The following is a 16,863-nucleotide window of genomic DNA, read 5'->3' on the forward strand; positions in this document are numbered from 1 at the left end:
TTGGCCCTAACACAACCCCCTTTGATGGGTTTCTTGGCCCCGGATCCTCAGCACGCTCCTGTTTCCAAGTAAATTAAACTCATTTGTCATCATAATCGGCAATGCAGTGTGTCGGCGAACCAGGAGAACAGCCAGCTGTCAGGCCGCGCGACGAACAAAATGCAAGGACAGCTGCACGACTGCACGGCTGCGAGGCCTGCAATTGTACGAGCAGCAAAACAACGTTGTTCCTGGTCAGGAGACCATCAAGGGAAGGAACGGCCCCCCTTGGCTAGCCAGCCCGAAGCAGGAGCCTTCCTCCTGCCGAGCACAAGGCCAGGTCTGATCACGACAAAGATTTCTCCCAAGTCACGGGGAGGGAGCCCCCGTCATCCTTCTCTTTCCACTTCCCCACCTACTGGAACAGAACTATCTGATCAAATAATTTCCTGCTTCCAGGCAAAGACTAACTGGGAGAGAGGAAGGCCAGGGCTGCAAACCATACTGAGATTCCCCAGCTGGCCTTCTGGGAGGGGACGTAACTCCACCGGGTTGGGAAGGATGGAATATTCTAAATTAATTGTTCACCGTGATGGCAAGGAGTCCGGCCCGGGTCAGCAGAGTCGCAGGGAGACGGAATAAACGCTTGTCTTGTGAGGCTTTGGGATCATGGGAGACTGTAATTGTTTAATTTATTTCTCGTGGCACATCCCCATCTATTGTGCCATTTGGGAAGGAAGGCTATAAATAATGAACAGACAGTTTATCGCTGAACTGCTGACAGGGCCCATTCATCACCCCGCCTGACAACACACTTACAAGGCTCACACCTCTTCACGCCCGCTTTTGGAAATGGCTGACGCAAATCCAAACCAGGATGGGGGCGGCTATTCCCTTCTCCCTTGTTTGCCCCCTCCTCTCTCAGCTCCTGGGAGGATCTAGCTGATCCCTCACAACAGCTGTGGAAAAAGTGGCCAGACTCACACAACACCCTTAAGTAAGTCAGGGAAAGAAATTGAAACGATGCGCTAGGCTTAGTCAGTTTAATCTTGGTTTTTGTGATTGTTTTATGCAAACAGATCATCTTGTTTGTTTATGGCCTGGGGCGTTGTGCAAACTCAGAAATGCTGCCATTTTCTGGCCACAACTGGGCCCCAAACAACCTGGCTGGACAGTATGGGGAAGGTGAAAAGAAAAGCATAGATGTAGAATGCCTAGGGTAGCCTCCTAGAGGCTGGAGGTAGCCTCTGCTGGGCTCCTCTAGCCTCCCAGCTCTGTTTCCACAGACAGAGGTGTGCCTGACTCCATTTCAAGCTCCTTTCCTGGCTTCAGGTGATACGTCAGGACTTGGTCAACCTCTGGATTACCAGGGAATCCAATCGTGGCCTGAAAATGATTGGAGTTTCTTGGTTCACACACCACTTTGGTTCCTTGGCTCAGTAAACTGAATCATGGCTGATTCAATGACCCCCATGTTCTGGGCTGGCAGAGCACACTGAACCAATAATTAGCAAGACGGGGTGAGCTGGCCCCACACACAAAGCTAAAATGTGGTTGGCTAGCTCACGGTTCAGAAGCTGGGTCCACACAGCACGCAAAACCCCAACCAGGGTTACAGGAAGCTACTGCTGCTCTCCTATAACATGAAATAGGGCTTCCTATGGTGGAACATTAGAGCTGAGTTCATCCAATAGGCCAAGGAGGCGACTGGGATTCCCACAACACACCAAGCCACAACCACCAAACCCCGCCAGGTTGTGTAAACGCAGCAGCGTTCAACGTTCAACTGCCCTCGCTGCACTCCCATCAATCTGATCACCAATTGCCTTCGTAGGAGAGCAGATTCGTTGTGAGCAAAACAAACCCATTATCATTCCACAAGGGTGCTTTGCGAGACCATCTGCCAACCAGGAGCTGGGACTAATTGGTGTATTTACGGCCGTCTGTACAATGGCAGAGTTTCCCTAAAAACCGAACAGTACTCTCGCTTACCTTCTCTCCAGCAATCAAGGGAAGGGCCCCGCAGTAAATTTACGTCATTTCCAATTTAACGCAAACTCTCGTGCTGTCGTCCGGCTTGGTGGGCAGGGAGAGAAAACGTCCTGCAGTCATCAAGAAGGGACATAAACCATATTTTGTAAGCTTCCTAATTCTGAGGAGATAATGGTTTATAGGGTCATTCCCAATAAAAAATACTGGGGTGGTGGAAGGAGAAGGCAGGGAGAGATAAACCACGTGGTGGAGCTAGCCAGCCAGATCCAGAGGAACTCCCCATTTCTCCTGCAGGCTTGGACAAGTTAGCAAGAAAGTTAAGACTTACTGTGCTGCTTCTGCGTTCTGGAAGTGTTTGGGGCCAACTTTCTCCTCCCTTGCCTCTCTCCACGGGGTGGCTTTTCCAGCACGGAGTTCCTCTGTGCTGACCTGCTTGCAGATCTGCAGTGGAGAATTAAAACTTCATTAAAGCATTTCTTTTATCCTCGCCTTAACAAAAATTATCCCAAACAGGAGGATGAGAGTTGGAACCAGCCAGCGCTGGAAAGGAGCAGATTCTCTAGGCTGGAACAGGGAAGGAAAGAAATAGAATAGTAATAGAAGTGTGAATAACCAATCAATCAATCAATCCACGCTTTCAGAGAACCGGGATATGGCGGGATTCACCCACCATGTCAGGCTAGGTTTGTGGAATGGGGCAAGCTAAATGTGGCTGGCTGGGTCTGTGCCACACACAAAGCTACCAAACAATTCTAACCCGGATGGACTACGTAGTTCAGGGTTCCGGTGGCCCGCAACCCCATCTCCTCCTGCAATGAGGCCATGAGAGGCTGTGGGGCTTCAGAGGTCAGCGCTGGGCTGCGTCAGCCCAGCCTGAGTCACAAAACTGCACAGCCCACCCAGTTGCGAGAAAAGCAGTGAAAATAATTAATAGAGGAGCTCACTCTGCATAACGCTCCACCGTTGCTGACTCCTGTAGTGACCGCTGCAATAAATACCCGAGGAAGGAGAGCAGGTGAGAAGGGGATATAAAGACAAGGCAGAGTTACCCAGCTGGATCCAAAGGAAGGAAGCCTTGGCACTCGTCCAGATCAGCAGCAAACATCCCCTTGGCACATGTATTTGAGGGTCCCCATGTTTCCTTCTCCAAGTAGCAGAATTTCCCACGGCTTGCTCCCAAGGCTCGCTTCCAGGCATTCCTAGCGTGTGCTGCTTGACTCTTGATGAATTCTGGGATAAAGGGCGCAGAAGATAGATGAAATGGAGGTTAAAAGAAGAGGTTTGCACAGCTGGACCCCGATCCTCCAGCTTGCTAATAAAGACACTTGCTCTCCCCAAGTCGATGCTAGTAGTGAGGCCCACATCCCACTTCCCCAAAGACTGGACCGTGCCGGCTCAGGAAAGCCAGCCACATGAGCCTTTTAGATTTTAATCCTTGTTATTCTTTAAGGGTCTTACAGCCACATCATTTTTTTCCCTCCCAGGCTCAAAGTCTTATCGCGCAGCACCGAGTTCTCGGAGATAATCCTACAGGAGAGAGAAGCAAATCTCCCCCATGGCTGAGAACAGAGATTCTTCCAAGGGCTTGAAAGGGAGAAGTTGCAGATTTGTTTTTTGTTTTTTTTGAAGAAGAAATGATAGGATAAAGTGCAAAGAAGTTGCTTTCGCTCTCAAGGGGGAATTCAGAAAGTTGGCGATTTAAGTCCCTGCCAGAAGCAATGGGCAACAATTCTTAATAACTGCCTTAGAAGGCTCGGGATTTTCTGATTCTTGTGCAGAAACTAAAAGATAATCCCTGCTCTCAGTGGCCCAAGGTGACAAGAGGCCACAAGCACTTCTGTTTGGCTCTGCAGTCCCAGGGCATCATACAGAGACGTAACAAGCAACCTCATCCTTTGCCTTTGCACTCAGACCTCGGTTTTAAGCAAGGAGGTCACTCCCCCTGAGCCAGGCTAGTCCGCCCAAGGTCACAGCACCTGTTTCAGGCCTTGAATGGCTGCCCGCCCTGCAGGTGGGAAAACCCCTGTCTGGGAAAATGCTGTGCGGGAAATCCAAACCAAGCTTGCAATACCATTCAAGCTAGAGACCACGCCGATGCGTTAGTAGCCATGATACACAAGGGACCAAGTGTGCAGTTATGAGAGCAACAGGAACCCAGCTCTGGGAACAGCAGGAGGGATAGACTGGGTTGCTGTTGCCCATTTCTTAGGGCCTCTTCCAGGGTTGTTTTTTAATGCTTTAATTCCCTGGAGGGGTTGGGAGCAGCACTGCTGCATGCTGGTCCACTTCCCTGGAGGAGAAATTGTTCAAAACCCTTTCTCCTCTCTTCAGAACCCCGGAAGGTGGTGTGCCCAAATCTTCCCTACCCTTCCTACATTATACTCACAATGCCCCTGTGAGGTAAGCTCGGATGACAAGCCAGAGAAGATCTTCTAGTAATCTTTGTGGCTGGGGAAAGGCAGTCCTGCGGATTCACTTGAACGACGACGCCACGCGGCCGTGACTTATTTTTACGAAATGGCACAGGAGGGCCTTTTTCCCCACAAGCAACCTGATGTTTGCTTCGCCTGCCAACCCCCAAGTGCTATTCCACTCCGCCTTTCATTTTTTTGCACCCTTCAAACCAAGTCAAGTATGCAACTGCAGCCCCTCGCAGCACCTGGAAACTATTTTATCACCCTCGGAAAAACGTGCAAATATCATTAAGTGAGACAGATTTTCTCATTAATTTTCTCTCCCTCTGACAGGCTAGGAATTAACACCATTGATTTCCCAGCTCCTGCTCATTATCAATCACCCCAGGACTGACTCACACGTTTTCTGTCCCACCTGATCCACTCTGCAGCCTTTCGGGAGCCGGTGACGTGCATGAAAGGAGCCGAGGGCAATGGATTCGGTAAGGCTCTGGGATGTGTTCTCCGACACCAGCTTAAGGCTTAAAGCTTCCGAAACTAAACCATGGAATCCCTTCCCTGGCACTCTGAGCAACAGGGTAGCTAACACAATGCTGGCACATGGTACTGGGCAAACTATGAACTGGGATACTTAGCTCATAGTCCAGCGGGCTGTGAGAATGGAGGCCATGGGGTTAACATTAAGGGGGTTATTTACGGAAAGATCGGTTTTAATAAACAACTAACAGTAATTGGCTATTGTTATTACCGTATTATTATTGGCAAAACCACCAGCATACCTTTTCAGTGCTTCCTCACCCACAAAAAATAAAATTCAGGATCAGAGTCCACATAATAGGGAACCCAGAGCCACGTGTACTACAATTCCCAGCTGTCCCTCCCAGCGAAGCAAGGGCCATGGCCCCAAGAAGCAGGCGAAGACGTTTGGGGCAATGCCTCGAGACCAAGAAGCACCTCTAGGGGGCCATCCCTGGACACAGCTCCGAGATGTGACCCTCTCTTTCTGGGGGGGGGGGCGGCAAACCCAGGGGCCCATTGGGGTGAGCAGCCCCTGGCAGGAGTGACCCTCGATGAGCACCTTTATGGAAAAGGACGCTCCCTCTTCTCGGACGGAGCGACTCTGTGGGGGTCCAGGCTGAGACCCGGTCCCACGGAGGAATGCTGGGTGGTGGGAAGCGTCAGGGAAAGATGGCTTGCTTCTCCGGTTTGTTGCATCCCTGATCCCTGCCAAGTCGGAACCGCCGCGCGCCAACCTGGGTGGCTGGGAGCAGGACGCTCACTGAGCTCGAAGCGAGGGATGCTGTCGGCTGGGGAGAAAGAAGAGCAACATGGGAGTCAGGGTGCCACCTGCAACTGCCCCCTCCCAACCCATGCTCGGGATGGCAACAGGCCGGGGCCTGTCCTTGCTCCCCCTTCCAAGCCCAGGGCGGTGGGCTGCCCAAAAGCCACAGCGGGGCCTGCCAATCTCGGGCGGCCTTGCCAGGCAGGGGGCATCTGCAACCGTGCCAACACTCTGCCCGTTACGGCCGAGGCTCCTCATCCCGTCCCAGCAGAGAGGGGTCCGAGGCACCCGCTCCCCCAACACCGGAAGACGCAACCTGGCTCGGGGTCGGCTTAGCGGGTGCCACAATGCAGCCCCCGTGGCTGGGAAGCCATCATTGACGGCTTGGCGCAAATCCAGCCAGTGGCACATTAAACCATGATTAAGCAACCCAGGTTGATACACAAAGTCAGCCTTAATGTGGCTAACCGCTGTTTTGCAATGCTGGAGGGGGCTGAAATGATCAGTTTGCTTCCAAAGGACTCACTTTAAAGGTCTTTGCCAAAGGCTTGACCTCTGCACAAAATAGAGTTTAAATAAGGGCAGGAGAGGAAGGCCACACTGCTGCTACCTCTCTAGGAGTTGCCACTCGCTAGCCAGGGTGGCCGAGTCACCAAGACGCCACCGCCCTGCAATTCCACGACTCACCACACGGAGAAGCAGCGCTTTATTTATTTTATAATATTTATGCACCCTTCGTGCCATCCGGGCGCGATATGCGAACCAAAACAAGGTTATGAAAAGGGGGTGTGGCTTAATAAAACTACACTGGTGTGAAAAATCATCAGTGGGAAACCTCTCCACATAAACAGTGCAAGCCAGCCTCGCTTTTTTGGCTCCGCAGCATTCAAGTAAAAGTCCGGCCTCGACTGATTTTATGTTCTCCCCGCTCGTCTGCATATATGTAAATAGTGGGCTGTGTCCTCATTACAGCAATTACCAAATTGTTCCAAGCAGATGCCAGTTCCCCTTTATGTAACGAGAAATGGCAGGATGATGTATTGCTCTCCCCTGCTTCCTGCCTCCAGCCAGATGTTGGAAATCATTATTACCTTTCCAGCAGCCAAAGTGGCCGGGCAGCTTCACAAGCCTGCAGGAAACAGGCTGATCAGCTGCAGTTCCAGGATGCACCAGAAATCTTCACTGGTTCTGTCAATTTCATCCCCCCCTCCCTCCTCCCTGTCCTTCCTTCCTCCTTCCTTCCTTCCCTCCCATCTCTCCTTCACCATCTGTCTCTCCTTCCCTCCTTTCCCTATTTCCTGACTGTCTCTCCTCCCTCCCTCCCTCCTGTCTCTCCTTCCCCATCTGTCTCTCCTTCCCTCCTTCTTTCCCTCCCTCCCTCCCTCCTTCCTTCCCCACTCCTCTCCAACTTCTGTTTTAGCAAATGCACCATGTTCTTTTCCCCCTCCAATGATGGGTGAAGAAAACAAAACCCTTTCAGATCTTCTGATGGCGCGCGGATCTAGACCCACAGACAGGCTGAGGGTGACCCTGGATGGAAAAAAGGGAAAAATCTGTAAAAGTCAAAGTAATGGTTTTGCTCTTTTTTCCCTTTTCTTTTGTTGGTGTTCCAGTTCATTTCCCGGCAAAACTGCTAACTCAGTCCCCACCTGCCCAACCCCGTCATCTCTTTCATCGCTGCACAAAAGTGACAAAGCCAGCTGATTAACTGGGAGAAAATCACCTCCAGGCCAGAGCTGAAAGGTACATAAACCCATGTTCTGACTGAAAAGACCATCCTTTCTGATTAATTGCCTGGCTTTTCATCAGTTGATCAGACCACTGATCGATGCATTCTTTTATATTACTAAAATTCCAACGGACAGATTGCCTTTTGCTCTAAAGCAGCCAAAGTAGATGCTCATCACAGTCCTGGGTTCATCGGGAACGCTGCGATATTTTGCTCCGTGAAAAAAAATAATTGCTTTTCTCCATCTCTGTTTTTTTTTGGTTACTGCTTTTTTCCCCCTTAATGTGGAATAAATCACAACTGGCCAGATTCCTCTATCACACCCAGCCTGGTGGTGAGGGGCTTAACTTTAAGTTTTTAAATTGTGAATTCTCCCCCCCTCAGAGAGTAACTGGATGGTCATCTGTCAGAGAGGAACCTTCAAGATGACCTCTGGGGTTACTTCCAACTCGCGGATTCTCTGCTTTTCAAATTACATCGGCTAGGCTGACTATGGCACACCTAAGGGTCAAACAAGCGAACCTTGGGAGTAACGTGTTGTGTGAACCCAGCTGTATACTTACAGATACAAACGTCAAGAGAAAGGCCATACCGCAATTCTAGAGTCCCTTCTTCGTAGACAGAAGGATCTGAAACCATAGGTGAAAAAACTCCTGAAACTGCAATATCTGGAGCCACCGGTAACCTAACACAGTGCAGGCTGCTGCTAAGAGGAGCAAAAGGGTCAGTACAGAAGAAATATGCTTATAACAGCTCCGTGTTTCAAAATCTAGCAGAGGACAGTAATCACAAAACCACGTGGGGAAAGTAGGGTTATGCTTGCAGACGCTCTTCCTCCCCCTTCACCCCAACAGCTGTTTCACTGCATCCTTTGCAACCCGGATGGAGAACGGAATCTGGAACAGGGAACCACATCAGTGGTGGTTGCCATGGAAACAGATGCAGCCAGCTTGTTACTTGTGATGCTTTCCTTGTTCCAACAAGGCTTCCCGGTGCTCGACATGCTGGGTTCCCTGAAGTCTCGGGCCACGGACCGGGCAGGTACATAAGGGCACGAAAGACAGATTGGAATGGAAAGCTGGCTGGACCGAAGACTTGTTTTGCGTTTTAGCGTCTCCCTTTCAAGCCGGTGACAGATGGGCTTGACTCCAAGTGGAAACTGGACTGCGGCTCCCGTCTCTGCCACAGCAACCCAGAGTTTGATCAAGCCTCGTGAATTTTTAGCACTGCTCAGAGCAAGCTTTTTTTAAAAGTGGAAAGGGAGGGGGGAAAACAGGCAGATATTTCATTCCACCTTCAAGTGAAAAACAACCTCCTGAAAGCTGGGAAAGCAATTCGTCAATTCCAGCACAGAAACAGGAGGGGGGTGGGTGGGATATCAGGTAGTTAATTTTTAAAGGGTTTGATCAGGGTGCTTCTCCAAAGAAGCGAGCCAGGAGGAGAAAAAGATGGTCCATTTTTCTTTTTATAATCACAATTCCATTCCTTTCCCAGCCCATTTCCCAGCAATTCACAGACTGAACTTCTGGGACGGCCTGGGAATATTCATCAACCTTCCCCGTCTGCTTTTCTCCATATCCCCAAATTCAGTAGATGTCATCAAATTGGGCTTCTTGGTTGTTCTTCTGGTTGCTCTTTTCTGCTTTTCTTAAAAACAAATTACATGCCTGGTCCGGATGGAGGCAAATTTGAAAATGTGTCAGCAAAACTATAGCCTGCTGAATTAAAAAAACAAAAACAAAACCCCAAAGCCATGTAACGGGCTAGAGCAGGGATGGCAAAACAGTCACCAAGGAAGACAGTTAAGAGAGACCACCAAGGACCATCTTCTTCTCCAGGATGGAATTTTTACCTCTGGATGTTTCTCTCCCCCATGACCTTCCACAGGCAAGTGGCTGAGGTGCGTTGAGGCCCTTCCGCTCATCAGCATCATGATTTTGTGCATCCTTCGGACAGGAGCAGAACAGCAGAGGCCAGCCTGGCTTGATTATCTACTGGAGCTGCCTGTCCTCCTCGTTTCTCCAAAGCCCTTAAAGGCTTTTTCAGGACATGCAATTCCCATGCCGCTGGACCTGATGGGCAAATCTCTCAAGTGCAACAGACAGCAACAGCGGCTGCCCATTTACTTGCCCTGGCCAATTAGCTCTTTAATGAGGGAAGACAAGAGAAAAAGGGAAAAGCCAAGGTGGGAATCCACAAGGATCAAGATTGCGAGAACTGTGCTCCGAGCCACCAAAACAAGTCACTAGAATCACTTCTGAAAAAAATGCACACTGGTTTCTCCCCTTTTCCCCAAAATTTCACATGGCATCACAAATGCTAGTGTTTTTTTAAAACCGCCTTAAGACTTCTTGTTTCATTGCATTTTATTAATTGCTGTGCCTTGAATTAGTTTAGACTATTCCAGCTCCAGGCTGTTGTTTTTTTTTCAAAAATGGATGGCTCGATGTTATTACGTTTTCTCTTAGAATGTTATATAGCTCTAATGGGGATGCCCAAAACGGTGGTTTAGAAATCTTTTATCATTGTGAAAATAAAATAAATCAAAACGCTTTGTACAGTGACAGGGCGGTGTGTAAGCCGGCAAGTCCTTTCTTGCTAGTCAGCTGAGCTAGCTAGAGATCAGGAAATTGTGGCCCCACGTCCTGAAAGCAAGCCCTGCCTTCTGAAATGGAAAATTCTCCTGTTTGTCCAGCCAACAAAGGGTCCACCCGGGAGGGCCTTCCTTGCAGAGGGTCCATCGTGAATGCTGATCTAGGGTGTTCTCTTCAAGCTCTTCAGCTGGATTAAGAGAACAGCCCGAGATTTACCCAGAAAAACTGGGTAAATCCAGAGATGGAAGGAAGAAAAAACATGCCTGCATCTTCTTTCAGATTCTGGAATCATGTATGGGATGTGTAAATGGTAATAAATATATGGAGCTCACTGTCACAAGACATGATGGGTGACCCGTGGGCTTTCCTTATGTCAGAAGGCAGGTTGAAAAAGGAATGGAACGACGGCTCCTTTCTTAAGTCATAGAAACATGAAAGGATGCTTCATTTCAAGAAAAGACTGCGGTTCAGTTAACCGCTACCCTTCTGCTCTTTTTTAATCCTACTTGGAGATGCTGCAGTTGAACTGGGACCTGCTCCATGCAAAATCCGGGCCCTGGGCTTGTGGGAATCATCTGTCTATAAAATATTGAAGATTTAATCCAACCTGTCATTATTAGCATGAATGGCAAAATGCTGCCATCTTCAGGATGCACAAAATCAGAGCTGGGTTTTGGGGGGGGGGTTGCCTCTGCAGGAGAAGAAAAAGGAACTCAGGGTTGGAAAGATGGGAGCTTAAATTGGAACGGGGTGTCCAGCAGGGATGGCGGCCATGAGAGTATGATCAAAGCTGTGCCTATATTTCATGTCCTCTGACGGGAACCAAGCTCTGATGTTACGAGATGTTCCTGGCACAGTCCTTACAGCTCACTGCCAGCGTGTGTGCAAACTGAAGTCACACAAAAGCTTTGCTTCTCTCTCTGTCCCCAAAAGAGAACCAAATCTAAGCAAGAAATGGAAAGGAAAGACAAGTTACTAAGGATTTGCATTCTTATTTTTATTTAAAATAATGCAGGTACCAATGAAAACAAACAGCGCTCAAGATGAGGAGTGCAGGATCCCAAATGTTCTTTTTAAATCCCTGTGCAACGTTAAGTCCTTGGGCCAGATCAGGGCCCAGCAATCCCGTGAGGCTTAGCTCTTGCCACGCCAGCTTTATTATTTTGCCAGTCCTCCACAGGGGTGGCTGGGCAGAGAGAGAGAGAGATTTTGATTTAGCAAACCAGTTATGGTGAAAAGGACTTGAGGCAGTTTAGAGAAAAAGCAGGGCAAAGCTCACACCCCAACGCATCAGGGCACAAAATGAGCTGGAGCAGATTATTCCAAAAAAAGTGTGTGGGTGAAGGCCTGGTGGGATGGCGACTTGACTCAGAACCCTGAAACGGGAGGTGACTCTCACATGAAATGACAGGAGCGAAGACAGAAGAGCATGCCCAGCCTGGAGAGGGAAGCAGAGGAAGATCCTCTGGTGGAAGCTTGAAAACCAAGAGCCCTTGAAAATCCACGGGAAACCAGGCCAGCTCAGTCTCCCCCAACCTAGTGCCCTTCAGGCGTCCCAGCCAGCAGGGCGTTGAAGCACCAGAGCCCCAAAGGGAGCATGTTGGGAAAGACTGACGCCTCCTCTTAATGGCCGCCAAACAAAGCTCCATTTTCTGGTGCCCAAAGAGGGAGGGACACCGACTGGAAGCATCATCTGGGAGCCCCCCCCAAGCGCCCGTGTGCTTCGGCCTAGCTCCCCCACGAGAAGGGCATTCCCAGAGGGTGCTGAGCCTCCGTGTGGTTGGACGATGCCCCAACACAGAGCAGGTGAGCCACAGGCTGCTCTCAGTACTGCCAAAACTGCCTTGGAGAGGCGCCATCCAAAGCCACTATAAGCCAGCAGCAGCATCTTGAATGCTCGTCAAAACACATCTGCATGACCCAAATTGGAACGTGCCTCGTGAGTCATATTTGACAGCAAGTTGGTTCACTTCGGTGATAACTGACTTCGTGTTACATCTTATCTCCAGGCAGAAGCATTACGAAGCTGAATCCAGAGAGGCACATTGCCCTCGTCACAGACACAGAGAAAGGCAAAGAATCTGGGGCACGCCTCCCTCCGAAAGGATGCTATTCCCATCTTTCTACTCCAAAATATCACCGAATGGTTATTTGGACTCATCCTGCTTATCCTTCAGTGTTTGAGCAACATTTTGGGGGTTTTTTTGAGGAACAAATGGGAGGAGATGATGCACGGTGACATTCACAACAGATGTGAATGATTGCCTGATTTAAAGACAGCATTCCGTGGAGGGTTTTATTAGTAAGGTGTGGCCCCAATTGCTCAAAGAAGATGGAGGATGTCAACACCTGAACTTTAAACAGGAGGCCTGGTACAGGTTCCAGCGTCCCACGGTTGGAACAGCTGGGATACGATCTGAAGTAATTTTTCCTAGGATACCAAAAGAAATCTTTAGAACTCCCTCCATTAAAAAGCCCAGCTTTAAGACAGAAAAGTAGCAGCTGGGGGAAAATGCCTTAGATGAGATGATTAACTTGCTTTAGCACTTAGATTTCCTTCTTGCTGGTGTGTTTTTTCAAATTCTTTTTTAAAAGGGATTTCTATTAGGTGGTCTTGTAGGAACAAGGAGTTCTACCCCGGAGTGCTAACCTTTCTATTTTTATTTATGAAATGTAGGTAAAGAAAGAAACCAGAGAGAAAAGCAAAAACCAAAGTCAAGAGAACTATCCTTTATAAAGATGATTTCTCTCCTTGTACAAAGGAAGCATTTCAGGAAATCTGATGTTCGCAAACAAAAAAACCCTTGTGCAGCTTTGGTGAAGGCTACCATAGGCATACACATATAAATATATGCACATGTGTGTATATACATGTGTCTGTGTGTCTGTGTGTGCGTTCTGTGAAAGCTCTCTGGGAAGAATTATTACCACAACCCAAGGCTCCAGTGAATCTTCCATTCACTCACATCCACCTAGAGTTTGGGGAGGGCACCGGGGGGAGCCAGAAGGATGCCAAACACATAAAAAAGTCCCAAGAGGAGGTTAAGCTTGGCTGTCCTTTGCGGGATTCTGAGGAAACTCTGGCTCCGGAACTGCCGTTCCAGGGAAAAGGCCATGGGCAGGGTCAGCAGGGGTAAAGCCATGCTGACCGTGTAGCGAGTGGCCAGGACGCAGAAGATGAGATACGGCAGGAAGAGCAAGCTGTTGTAGAGGACGTAGGACAGCGTGGGCCCGAGGAGGATGGCCAGCGTGACGATGCCCGCCTGCCGGTCAGACTCCACGTCCCGGGTGTTGTTGCTGTGCAGGATGGCCTCCGTGCTGAGGGCCAAGGGCACGGCGTAGAGCAAGGGCAAGATGGACAGGTAGCCCACCTGGAGGGCGTAGGCGAACATCACAGCCAGGGGCCCAAAGGTGATCAGGATCACCACGTCACCCAGCGCAACGTATTTAAATCCGATGCCTGCAGCAACGACAAGGGGGGAAGGTCACGGGAAAGGCGTCAGGAGGGAGTGGGCAGATGGGGCAGGGAAGGACTGGGGGCCTTCAAACTGAGCTCAAGCAGGAAGAGAACAGGGAGCAGCCTTCTGCTTCAACGTGTCCTTAACGGAGCAGGACACCTTTCCAAGCTGGGAACCAGAAGGGTGCTCAGGAGATCAACTAGCCCAACCCAGCAACGCAGGAGCACGGACCTGTAGCCTCCTGACGGGCTCTGTTTAAGTGGAGCAGAGGAGATCTTTCCTCCTCCTGAGGCAGAAAGTTCCACTGACAAGCAGCTCTTGCCATCAGGAACAGCCTCCTAATATTCTGCCAAAAACAGCTGCCCAAGACTGGAGTCTTGGGGTAACCAAGGACATGCTTGCTCCATCTGCCCCGAGCCTGCCCCACCCCAAATCTTCTCTTTTCCAGGCTCTTTCAAATGAAGAGAACCCAATTCACTGCCACAGCATGCTTCCCTTACAGGAGATCCCAGGTTTAACAGGGTCTGCAGTTTAAACCCTTTCAGGGAAGGGGTGATGGGAAAGGTCTTCTCTGCTGAAGCCAGGGAGAAACCCTACTTGACGCTTCTTCAAGAAAAAAGAAACCCTTCTTCCTTCTTGAAAAAAAACCCGGAATGTTAAATAGCCTCCTAGCAACTGCTAAAGCCACATTTATACTCAAAAACACAGAAAGGGCTCATGGAACGCCAGACACAAGATCTGGTCTTCCAGCCTGACTGCCATTTGCCCCTTTACTCATGGGAGCAGGATCAAACCAAGGAGACGGGGCAAACGTTTGCAGTATTTTCCCCATATTTAATTGATTCACACATACAGGCCCCAGAACTCGAGCTCTGTGCATGGCCTGGAATTTGGATTGACGGCATTTTAACGGAAGGCAGATTTTTTTTTTCTCCTGGGTTCCACAGTATGGAAGGGAGCCCCACAGAGAAACAATCCTTACCTCCAGTGTAGAGGAAAGAGCTGGAGAGTCCCCCGAAGTAAATCAGGGCCAGGTGTTCCAGCTTGAGGGTGGAGAAGCAATAGAGGCACGCTGCAGAGATGCAACCCAGAGTGTACAGGAAGACCCCGAACCTGACCACATCCTGAGGCTCTAAGATCTGGTCCACCAGGGTCCGATCGTCACTCTTCTTGTGGTCAATGCCCTTGGAAAAGTCATAGTAGGTGTTGACGAGGTTTCCGGCTCCGTGGACTGCCAGGACGGTGACAGCGCTGCCAACCAGAAGCCCCAGGTCAAGGGTGCCCTGTGAGCGGTAAGCAAGGGCACTCCCCAGGGCCACCGGCGTGAGGGAGGCGCTGAAGCTCCAGGGCCGGAGAGCCAGGACATAGGAGGCACATTTCCGGGGCCAGGTGTGGGACTGAGTTCCTTCTTCTGCTGTCTCACTGTTCTGGAGGCCTTCAGACACAATGTTGATCTTCTCCATCTCATCTTCCATTTCCGTGGCCCAATACGCTCCTCTAAGGACAGGTAATAGAAACCGACCTGAGGAAGGAAGGAAGGAAGGAAGGAAGGAAGGAAGGAAGGAAGGAAGGAAGGAAGGAAGGAAGGAAGGACTGTCTGTGCAATTGCTCATTTTTTAAATCTTTTTCCTGTCTCCCCTTCTTTTCTGAAGGATGTTTCAGAAAAGAAAGGAGACACTTTGATGATTATATTTGGACAAGGAAATGCTGGGCAGCGGGGGTGGGGAGGAAAAGAGAGATGCGATTCTCCCCAGGTGAGCACATGCCTCTGAAAGTCTAGGAACCGATCAGAAACAGCTAGAGGGGGGGAAAAAAGGCAAGGAAGCAACTGGAAAAATTTAGAGAACTAAACTGTAAAAATGGACAACTAAATACCTAATTTAGCCAAATAATTGTTTAGGAGCACCAGAATTAATCTGGAAGAGGGAAGCTCTTCCCACCTGGTTATCATAAATGTGCCAAGGCATATACCGTATGAGTATAATAGGCGTGAAACTGTAAATCCATAATGCAATGGATGGTAGGTTGAGAAAAGGCTGTTGGGCAAAAGTGCAAACTGTTCAAATTAACAAACCCCAAGGGCCAGCGGGCAAGCAACCTACCAGCCTTGGCTGCTGATTGCAAGTGAATTTGTTAAGTGATCAGTTTGGCAGGAGAGAATCCTTTTCCTCCATTGGCCCTCAGGGGAGAGAAGGAATGGACTCCCTCATTTAGAAGTCTGATTCCACCCCCATTAAGAAATGACCCCGAAGTGGGCTCAGTCTGAAGTCCCACTCATGCTCATAAATTCTTTACATTGCCAAGGAACCCAGCTGATCGCCCACTTAAAGGCACAGCACTCTCCTGTACCCCGAATGCCGCTTTCAAATGTGGGGGATGCAAGGAGACCACGGATGCTGCATGATTCCTGCACACTCTGGGAATTACAAGTGGGTGGAGGAAAAAAAAATGTATGCAGATGGGCCTGAGCCCTCCTTTCCCAGTGAGGAATTTCAGAGAAACTCAGATGGTATGTTTTTCAAAAAAAGGAAGGGAACCTCCAGATGTGGTGGAACTACAAATCCCAGCAGCCACTCAGCCCAGCTACTGCGGAGGAGTGGGGTAATTCAATAGTAACAGGGAGGCTATTGATCATTTCTTCCTGTTGAAACTCAACCAGCTCTGGATTCAGTACAAAGAACCTTCTGACCCAAAATGCCTCTAATTCAAGATCAAGCGACTGAAAAAAGTCTTGGATTCAAATTTTCCATAAAAAGCATCCGATACAGGAAACAGCCTTCTACCAAGCCGTCTAGCTCAGAGATAGGCAAGCTAGTACTCTCTCAACGCTGGGGCAAATTCGCCACTCTTTGCCACTGGCCACACTGGCTGGGATGAGGGGAGTTGAAGATCAAAACATCTAACGGCTACTGCAGTCTTCCAGGCCAGAAGCAGAGCTCCCCAATCCCAAACAAGTGACCTGGCGGCCTTACCTGGAGAGGCTGGGAGCTAAACCTGGAATCTATTCTTTGCAGATCGGAGGTTTTCTCTGGAGCTGCAGAGGGGTGGAAAAGGCTCGGCGAGTTGAAGTCAGCAGCCCTGGATTATGCAGACCAATAGGCTCTGTATAGGAAGCCAGACATTTTCCAGTGGAACAACTGCATCAGGTAATCAGGAAAGATCTTAACTCCAAATCTGGGAGAAACACTGTGAAACACAGCAGAACCGGATGGATTACTGGCAAGACACAAGTGATCCAACTGGATAGACTAAGTCCTGGTCTCACGTGGGGCTGGCTGAGTTTCAACTGATGCACCGACCCAGGGAGAAAGAAGGCCCATTGTTCTGAACACCTGACTCCTCTGCTGGCATGCTGCTGTTTTAATTGCTTTATCGTGTGTGATGAGAGCCACTTTGGTCTAGTGGTTAAGGTGCT

The 16,863-nt window shown here is 49.5% G+C and overlaps 1 protein-coding gene across 1 annotated transcript; it reads right to left on the reverse strand.

The window, feature by feature from the left end:
- Positions 1–10,966: 10,966 nt before the first annotated feature.
- On the reverse strand, positions 10,967–16,599 carry UBIAD1 (UbiA prenyltransferase domain containing 1). Its single transcript, XM_063317415.1, has 3 exons — positions 16,421–16,599; positions 14,431–14,970; positions 10,967–13,450 (listed from the first exon to the last, which is right to left on the reverse strand). Exons 2-3 carry the CDS (start codon positions 14,921–14,923, stop codon positions 12,963–12,965), a joined length of 981 nt encoding a protein of 326 aa, XP_063173485.1. The 5' UTR covers positions 14,924–14,970; positions 16,421–16,599; the 3' UTR covers positions 10,967–12,962.
- Positions 16,600–16,863: the final 264 nt, after the last annotated feature.

This window comes from Candoia aspera, chromosome 18, assembly GCF_035149785.1.
Source record: "Candoia aspera isolate rCanAsp1 chromosome 18, rCanAsp1.hap2, whole genome shotgun sequence".
NCBI classification, from domain to species: domain Eukaryota; kingdom Metazoa; phylum Chordata; class Lepidosauria; order Squamata; family Boidae; genus Candoia; species Candoia aspera.